This window comes from Hipposideros armiger, unplaced genomic scaffold, assembly GCF_001890085.2.
Source record: "Hipposideros armiger isolate ML-2016 unplaced genomic scaffold, ASM189008v1 scaffold_298, whole genome shotgun sequence".
Lineage (NCBI taxonomy): Eukaryota > Metazoa > Chordata > Mammalia > Chiroptera > Hipposideridae > Hipposideros > Hipposideros armiger.
The window spans coordinates 1,315,991-1,325,020 of NW_017731648.1; the positions used below are offsets into that span (position 1 = coordinate 1,315,991).

The window sequence follows — 9,030 nt, forward strand, 5'->3', positions numbered from 1 at the left end:
GTTCAGGATGTGTGGGCCTAGCGTCAGGAGACAGTGTGAGACCAGATTAGTATATGACAAGGTCAGGGGTAAGTCTGTCCAGATATGAGTGGCCAGACAGGCTCTTTCTTCAAACAAGCCACCAGCCTTCATTTCTGGGGGGCCTTGGCTATTTGGCCTGCTGCCCCTACTGCCCAAGTGGGGAAACTGAGGCCAGAGAGGGCTGACCTTCCGCCCTCCACTTCCCCTCAGCGAGTCTTCCCTCCCAACCTCTATCCTTCATTCTTTCCCAATTCTAACACGCCCCTCCCCAAAGAGCAACCGAGGCCCCGCCCCAAATCGTGCAATTGAGACTTGCGAGCACCCGCCCAAGGTGTTATGCAAATAAGGCTCCTAGAGGCCCCGCCCCTCGCCTCGCCTCGGAGTCTGCGCGGCGCGGCGCGGAGCTGGGTGGACAGCATCTCCATCTGTGCCTTCTCCGCCCGCCTGCCAAGCCAGCCATCCGTCTGTTGGTCCCGCCGCGCCGGTGACGTCTAGGCGGAGCCGGGGCTCAGGCGGCAGCAGTCCCGACCGGGTGAGCGGGAGGAGCTTGGGGTGCCCCCTTTACCCGCTCTCGCGGGCTTCTGGTCCTGGACCCTCGGTTTGTCTGTCTGTCTGGCCCGGGTTCAGTTCCTGCCGGTCGGGTCCCCTGCGGACACAGCGTGGGGCGGCATACTGGAGCTTGGGGACCAGGCTGGGGGAGGGGAGCGTGAGGAAGGGACCCCCAGCTTGAGAAGCCAAGCGGTGGTGATGAGGGTGACTGTGATTGAGTGGTTGTCATTATGTGCCAGTGTGTGGTTGTGTAACAGTCATTGTGTGACTGTATAGCTGTCATTGTGTGGCTTCTGGACTGTCGTGTGGTGTGTCTCCTGTGGCTGTCATTGTGTGGCTGTGGTAGTGGGTATTACTCTGATGGTGTGTGTGTGCCTGTGTCATTGTGACTGCTATCACTGTGATTGTGTAGATGTCTTGGTGTCTGTATGGTTGTGTGCATATGACTGTCATGGTGTGGCTGCTGTGTGTTCTTTCTGATGGTGTGGGGGGGCCATTTTTGCTTTCTAGTGTGTGGCTGTGATCGTGCACCTTTCTTGTGTGGTTGTGTGGCTCTGTGTGTGAGTCTGTCATGGTCCATGTACATGTCCTTATGTGACCATGTGGCTGTGGTTGTGGCTGACACGGTGTCTCTCCTAAGGCTGTCAATGTGGACAAGAACTGTAAGTAAATGTGTGTGATTGTCACTGAATTGGGGGTGTGACACAGTGACTGGTTCTGTCACCCCCATTGTGTGTGGTGACTCTTTTTGATGTGACTCTTAAGTGTGTTGGCAGTTCTGAGTCCACGTCCCTAATGGCGGTGGGATGAGGGCTCTTGTGGGGCTATGTATGGAGCTCTGGGGTGTATGGAGGACCTCCTGTATATCTCTGTGACTGTATGTTTTATGGGGGAGTTGTTTGATCTGTGTGGGTGTCTGTGACAGGCCATGTGCACACTGTGCTGTGTGTGTGTGTGTGTGTGAATGTGCAGTTATGTGTGTGGTGGGTGTTGGGCACCTGTCTGAATGAGAGGGCCTGTCTTGTTCACCACAAGGCTGGCACCCAGCACAGTGCCTGGAACCCAGCAGGCACTTGGTCCATGTTGGTGGGATAGATGAATGCTGGGCCATGGTGTGTGCGCGCGGGGAGAGGGTAGTGATAGAGACTGTGGCTGAGTTGTGTACTCTGGAGGTACCAGTATGGGTGATTGTGTCTCTGAGAGGGTGAGGGGGCCATGGCCGTGTGGACATCTGGGACCTCTAGTGACCCTCACCCCACATGTTACACCACAGAGCAAGCCTTGTGGATTGAGCCCTGGACCCAGAGTGCCTGCCCTCATCTGCCTGGGCCTCAGTTTCCACATCTGTGCAATGGGGGTGACCATCCCTGCCCTGCTGACCACAAGGAGAAGCTGTGAGTCCGTGGGTGTGGCAGCAGCCTGTGGGAAGCCATAGGGCCCTTTCACAGGTGAGGCCAGGCTGGGAGAATGGGTCAAGCAGGTGTGACGCTTAGCTGTTCAGTAGTGGGAGCACGTGGTGGACAGATAACCCCCTAGTTGTACAGGGAGGCAGATGGGCTGGAAGGAGGTAGAGGGAGGCAGCTGGGGGAGAAGGAGGGCCTGGCCATCAGCCATGAACCACAGAGACAGGAAAGCGGCCCCTGTGGGCCATGGGGGAAGGGGCTCAGGGGAGAGGCCTAGCGGGGGTGGGGTACGTGGAGCATGGTGTCCCCTGTAAAGCATGTGGGGAAAGAGGGTGGGGTCCCCTAAAAACCGGTGGGGGTAAAGACTCTTATAAATGTATCCTTTAGAAGTCTCTTCTAAAGGCCAAGGGGAGAGGTCCTTCTTGGTAATGAGGAGAGGCCCTCCTAAAAGTATGAGGTCGGAGTCTCCTATGTAGGCTGTAGGGGGCAAAGACCACTAGAGAATCTCCGGGGTTCCTCCCACCACCACCCCACACAGGTTAAGCTATGAGGATTGTGTGAGGGGAGGCTGGTGCCTCCAATGGGCACGGGCAGGGGCAAAACCTGGATATGCAGCGGCATGGCCAGAAGGCCCAAGGAGTGGAGCCAGAGCTCCTTGGTAGTCCTCCGTGGGGCCAGGGCTGTGGCCAGAGGACTCCACTCGGGCCAGCGACCTGAACCACCCCCTAGGCCCCATCCCTGCCACCCTATTCCCTCCCCACCTCCACAGGCCTGGGCATTCACCATGGCTGGAGGGAGACCTCAGCTGAAGAGGAGTTTCTCCATCATTCCCTGCTTTGTCTTCGTGGAGGTGAGGAGCTGGATGCTTTCCTTAGACTCTCAGTGGGAAGGGGGTATACCTGTCTTCCTGTCCCCTCTCTGCCCAACCTCAGTCTCCCTTATCTTGACAAGGTCCCTACCTGGACCTATTTTTTCATCTCCCTGGCTGCAGTCCTACCCTCGCTCTCCCTGATCTCTCACTCCCTGTCTCTCTGGAGAATGAAAGTGCTACTCCCATTCTCTTGAGACATGGCTATGAGCTTGCATTCAGAAGTGGCACTTCTGGGGTTCTACTCCTGCTCTGCCCATCCTTACTGTGAAACCCTGGGGCACCTCACATATCCTCCTGAGCCTCAGTTTCCTCTTCTGTCAAATGAGCATATTTAGAGTGTCTCTCTCCTAGGGCTGTTATGAAGGTAAAATATATTCATTCACAGAAGAGGTTTAGTATGACACCCCACCCACATTAAGGGTTATACCTGTGGTAGCTAGTTCTACTAGTAGTAGTATTTCTTTCCTTGGTGATCTGTCACTCTGCCACCCACTGTCTCTGTATCTCTTTCTGATCTGTGTCCTCACTCTCTCTGCCCAATCCCATCTCCTCTCTCCTGTCTCTATTCTACCATTCGAATCCCTTCTCTTTCTATTCTTTGCTTTTTCTTTCTCTTTCTCCTTCTCTTCCCTCTTTTCTCTTTTCCCCTCCACTTTTGTCTTCTCTCTCTTTCTGTTTCTGTCTCCATCTCTTTTTTTGTCTCCCAGACCCTGACCCTTCTCTCACCCCCTTTCCCCCCATCTCTGTCTCTCTCACTTTTTTAGTTCCTTCAGTTTTGATCACTCTCTCCCTCACTCCCCATCGCTCTCCCTCTCCATGTTTGTATGTGTCTCTCTCTCCATGTCCCCAGCTCAGGCCTGACCCTCACTCTTCTCTCTCCGTCTCTCTCCATCTCTCTCTCCACCCTGGCTGGGCGGCAGTCAGTGCTGCTGGGTGTGGTGGTCCTGCTTGCTTACCGTTTGGAGTTCACGGACACCTTCCCTGTGCACACGCAGGGCTTCTTCTGCTATGACAGTACTTACGCCAAGCCCTACCCGGGGCCCGAGGCTGCCAGCCGAGTGCCTCCTGCACTTATCTATGCCCTGGTCACTGCTGGGCCCATCCTCACGGTGAGATTGAGGGTAGCCTTGGTAGAGTGTGGGAGGACCTCCCAGGAGGCAGGAGGGCCAGAGGGAGGGAGGTAGAAGGCTAGGCTTGAAAGCTAGGGAGACCCTGTCTTGGTCTCACCCACAGATCCTGCTGGGGGAGTTGGCCCGTGCCTTTTTCCCGGCACCACCCTCAGCCATCCCCATCATCGGGGAGAGCACCATCGTGTCTGGGGCCTGCTGCCGCTTCAGTCCCCCACTGAGGAGGCTGGTTCGCTTCCTGGGTGAGTAAAAGGGCCAGGGGTCAGCCCCCCAAAGAGATATGGGCCAGGCTCAGCCTTAGTCAGAATTCCAGGGGGATTCTAGAATCGCCATGATGGTGCCTTCAGGGGCAAAGAGGTACTTAGGCTCAGGCCAGGCATTAATGGAGGTTTTAGGGGTATGGGTGGGGCCTAAGCTAACCATGATAGCAACTTAAGAGGAGGGTCCCAAATTGCCACAAGGAGAATCTCAGTCAGAAAAGGGGGCTATAGGCGCATGCCAAACACCATGGGGCCCCCAGAGAGATAAGTCCTCAGCGGTGCTTTAAACGTAGTCCCAGCCACAATGGGTAGCCATAGGGTAGGGGAGAGGGCATAGCTCCTCCGTAATGGTGGCTCGTCCCTGTGGCAGAGGGCTGGAGATCTGGTTCTGGCTTATTGGTGATCCAGAGGAAAAGTGATCAACTCAGTAATAGTGAATCTAGGGCAAGTATATGAGGCCCAGAAATGCCATCAGGGTGGTCCTAGGAGGTCCCAATCCTGATGTAATGCTGTTGAGGGGTCACAGCCTAGCTATAATGGAGCCACAGGGGAGGGCCCACTCCTGACATAGTGCTAATCCCAGAGAGAGAGGCAAGGGACCCAGAATGCCATCATGGTGGCCCAGCTATAATAGGGTACAGCATTAAGGGGAGTCCCAGGTGCTTTAATGGCGGTCACAAGAACAAGGAGACAGGGGCCCAGAAAAGCCATAAGGGGGTTCACAGGAGGAGGGCCACAGGGACATCAGCCTCAACCATGAACCCCTTCTCCCGCTCCATCCTCAGGGGTCTACTCCTTCGGCCTCTTCACCACAACTATCTTCGCCAACGCAGGGCAGGTAGTGACCGGCAACCCCACGCCGCACTTCCTGTCCGTGTGCCGCCCCAACTACACGGCCCTGGGCTGCCCACCACCCTCACCGGACCGGCCAGGGCCCGACCGCTTTGTCACTGACCAGGGTGCCTGCGCCGGCAGCCCCAGTCTGGTGGCTGCTGCACGCCGCGCCTTCCCCTGCAAGGACGCCGCCCTTTGTGCCTATGCGGTCACCTACACGGCGGTGAGCCCCGAAATGGGAGCGCGGCAGTGGGGGGCGGCCAGTAGGCAGGAGGCCACCTGGGCTGGAGCCTCCAATTCCTCCCCGGGTGAGGCCCTGCCCTGGCGCTGTGACTGTGCCCCTAAGGCAGAGTCTAACCAGGAAAGCTCTGAGCTCTTCACGCCTCCCTTCAGGCCTTGGTCACGCCCCCGTCTGACTATTGCCGTTCTTGACGGCGCCTCTTGGTGTCGGGCCACACTTCCTGACCCAGTAATGCCACCCCCGATGGAGGCTGTTGGCTGCACCCTGTGGGACTAGGTTGCTGTCCCTGGAGTTTAGCCGTGTCCCCAGGATGCTACAGGTCCTGGATACTGGCTGGGAGATTGGACGTGTGGGTTTTCGACTCTGCCCCCTACAGCCCTCATGCCCCCTACCTTTGTCTTCGCACATTATTTTACTGGCTATGCCCTTGACTCAACTGTGGTAGGACTTCCTGACTCTCCCCTGCTTTTCCCTGATGCACCCCTGTTGCATTGACTTCTTTTTCTGGCATCTGAGTCTGGTTTCTAACCCTGTCGGTGGTTGCCTGGGATTTGGGGACTCCACGTCTTGGAGCTCCTGGACCTGCCCCTTGGGCCCTAACTCCACCCTCTGGTTCTGTGGCCACACCCTAGCCCAGCAAGAGTCTTTCCCCATCTGTGACTGGTCCCTGGGACTCCTGGCCCCAGACGTTCTTTACTGCTCTTTGGTGATCTGGCCACACCCCCACCCCTGCAAGGGCCCACTGGGAATCCACGACTCCATCCTGTGAACTCCTGTCCCTGGCTCTGTTTCCTGGAGCCCCTGACCACATCCTCCAGCCCTAGTACCGATCCTGGGGATTCTGGCCATGCCCCCTAGCCCTGAACGCAGTGGCCACTTGAGTTCGGCAGCTGTGTCCCCTGACCTGTCTGGCTCCCGCAGATGTACGTGACACTGGTGTTCCGCGTGAAGGGCTCCCGCTTGGTCAAACCTTCACTCTGCCTGGCCCTGCTGTGCCCCGCCTTCCTGGTGGGCGTGGTCCGCGTGGCCGAGTACCGCAACCACTGGTCTGACGTGCTGGCCGGCTTTCTGACTGGGGCAGCTATTGCCACTTTCCTGGTGAGCCCCCTTCGCACCCATCCCAGTATAGGAGACCCTACATCAGCTCTCTGACCCAAAAGGCAGGGCCACATGATGGTGAAGGGTGTGGACTGTGTGACCTTGGAGGAGACCTTTAACCTTACCTTTCCTAGATGTTCTCACCTGTGAAATGGAATGACAGAAATGAGATCAGAGTGAGTCAAGTAAGGCACTCGCTTTGAGCATATAATTTAAGAGGGTGCTAAAACATTCACTAATCCAAATAATATTTTAGTGAAACATTTTTTTAAAATCAAAAGTCATGTAAAATATATATAAAAAATTTAAATAAAGTCAGGATTCAATCCTGCCCTTGCAAAACTCAGCTTTACTTGCTTCCTCCTAGTCTGGTTCTGTGGAATAAATAATAGTAGTAGCCACCACTTAGGGTGGAAATAACAGTTCCTGGCACACAGTGAGCACCATAAAAATGTTAGTTGTCTGTGGGCTGGCTGAGTGGCACATTGGTTAAGAGCTGGCTTGGGACGCCAGAGGGCCCTGGTTTGGATCCCACATATGAGGACCAGTGACACTGCCCTCCACAGCTAAGATGCTGAACAACAGCTCAACCTGGAGCTGGGCTGCCTTGAGTCACTGCTGATGGCGTAGGCTGCAGCCCCTGTGGCAGTGGGCTGCCATGGGCTACCGTGTGTAGCCAGCAGCCAGCGTGAGCGGCCAGCAGCCGCTGTGAGCGGCCGTCCAGAAGCCGGCAACTGATCTGCCTCGCCCGGGAAGAGCGCAATGATGGTGCCAACTTGGGCCAGTGAAGCAATGTCCTCCACAACTAGACTGAAGAACAAAAGGACAGCAATTTGTCTGTTCCCCTTCCCCCAATTTCCCAATAAAAATGTTAAAAAGAAAGAAAGAAAAAAAAAAAGTTAGTTGTCTGTGAAAACCTGAGCTTCAGTTTTCTTATCTGAAAAATGGGGATGGTATTTATACCACTCCTATCTTATCCTTGAGCCTCAACATTTTGCTCTCCTTCTGTCCCAGGTCACCTGCGTTGTACACAACTTTCAGAGCCGGCCGCCTTCCAGCCGAAGGCTCTCCCCCTGGGAGGACCTGGGCCAAGCCCCCACCGTGGACAGCGCCCTCGAAAAGTTAAGTGTGGCCCAGGTAAGGGGGGCCGGAGGCCGCTCCCGGCTGGAGATGGTAGCGGGTGGAATAGGACTAAGGAGGCAGGGAGGCAGGCAAGAGGTGGAGGGAGGGTGTCTCAGGGCCATGGGGAGGTGGGGGGATGGCTTGTCTCTGTGGACACAGGTCCTGGAGGACAGTCCCACAGAATAGAAAGGTGTGCCCCCTCTCTTCCTGCCAAGGGGACATGGTTAATCCTGAGAAGCTGGTTCTTTTCCACTGGGAATTCCTGCCCAATGAGTCCCTCATGCTGTGGCTGGCAGGGCCCAGGGGGCCACTAGCCCCATCCCTCTGCCTCTTTGTCTCAGGAACCCGAGGCCTGCAGGCCGCATTCGACACCGGCACGGCTCACCCCATCCAGTGAGTGTCAAGGGAGTGGGGGGATATATGGGGGGAATTCCAGATGGCAGTCACTGCCACAGCGGTCTCACCTCCTCCCAAGCTTTCTGATCCCCTGACTTCTGACCCCTGACCCCCAGAGCCGCAGAACTGCACCCGCCGTGGCCACCTGATCCCCAGCTGCGTGTCCTCCAGGGCTCCAGCCATGTGTTCATCGCCCCGTGTGCCCCGCCCTCGACTGAGGTCTGAGCCAACGCCTCTGCCGCTGCCCCTGCCCCTGCCAGCACCGACCCCCAGCCAAGGTCCCTCACCCTCCTCCCCTGGGCCTGGAGGGCCAGGTGGAGGTGGTGGACGTGGCCGGAAGCTGCTGCTGCCCACGCCCCTACTTCGGGACCTGTACACCCTTAGCGGACTCTATCCCTCCCCTTTCCATCGGGACAACTTCAGCCCTTACCTGTTTGCTAGCCGCGACCACCTGCTGTGAGGCCCAACCACCCATCCAAAATCTGCCCAGTCTCCATTTTTTCCCTGCTCTGTGTGTGTGTGTGTGTGTGTGTGTGTATGTGTTGTATGCATGTGTCGTGTGAGTGCCAAAGCCCCATCCCCAAACCAGCCAGGCCCAGACATCAGAGGCTGGCTGGAAAGACATTTGGGGGATCCCCTGCTTCTCTTGCCCTCTGGGACATCCAAGTGGGCACAACTGAGAGGTGGGCCATTGCCCCCTAGGATTGCCCTTTTAAGGTTCAAATCATGACCCCACTGGCCATTGCCTAGCCAATGGGAGCCTCCAGTTCTCTGAATTCCAACCAAAAGGAGTTTACTCCAGCCAATGGGAGTCTCCCCTTTACGTCTTAGAATCCTCAGGCAAGAGGGCAATTCCAGCCAGTGTTCACAACCAATAGGAGTCCTTGGTTTTCAGAATTTGTAGGGTGGGTATGATTCCAGCCAATGGGGGACCGCCCATGTCTAAGCATGTGCAAAATTGAGGAGGGAAACGGGGTTATCCTTTGTCATCAGGCCCTCCTCAGAATCAAATCCCGCAGGCTCCCCCATGGCAGGGTCCTTGGGGCACCCCCTTTCCCTTCTCAGTCCCTTTCCCACATGCACCCTCTCACCCAGTCCCTCCTAACTC

At 56.4% G+C, this 9,030-nt stretch overlaps 1 protein-coding gene across 5 annotated transcripts; it reads left to right on the forward strand.

Annotated features, from left to right (window-relative positions):
• Positions 1-15: 15 nt before the first annotated feature.
• Positions 16-8,827, forward strand: PLPPR2 (phospholipid phosphatase related 2). 5 transcript variants are annotated; one of them, XM_019659360.1, is made up of 10 exons: positions 16-553; positions 1,844-2,018; positions 2,743-2,823; positions 3,765-3,953; positions 4,078-4,213; positions 5,017-5,288; positions 6,228-6,404; positions 7,419-7,541; positions 7,868-7,919; positions 8,039-8,827. In XM_019659360.1, the coding sequence occupies exons 3-10, from the start codon at positions 2,758-2,760 to the stop codon at positions 8,380-8,382; spliced, it is 1,359 nt and encodes a 452-aa protein (XP_019514905.1). In that variant the 5' UTR covers positions 16-553; positions 1,844-2,018; positions 2,743-2,757; the 3' UTR covers positions 8,383-8,827. The 5 variants fall into 5 exon arrangements, with proteins under 5 accessions (XP_019514905.1, XP_019514907.1, XP_019514909.1 ...); XM_019659362.1 differs by having other exon boundaries at positions 1,844-1,964; XM_019659364.1 differs by having other exon boundaries at positions 7,419-7,525; positions 8,039-8,164.
• Positions 8,828-9,030: the final 203 nt, after the last annotated feature.

Excerpts from the sequence above, each read along its gene's own strand:
- PLPPR2 (XM_019659360.1), top strand. The coding sequence starts at position 2,758 with ATGGCTGGAGGGAGACCTCAGCTGAAGAGGAGTTTCTCCATCATTCCC. Across the intron at positions 3,954-4,077 it reads CTGCTGGGCCCATCCTCACG|ATCCTGCTGGGGGAGTTGGC; the intron begins GTGAGATTGAGG and ends TCTCACCCACAG. Across the intron at positions 4,214-5,016 it reads GAGGCTGGTTCGCTTCCTGG|GGGTCTACTCCTTCGGCCTC; the intron begins GTGAGTAAAAGG and ends CTCCATCCTCAG.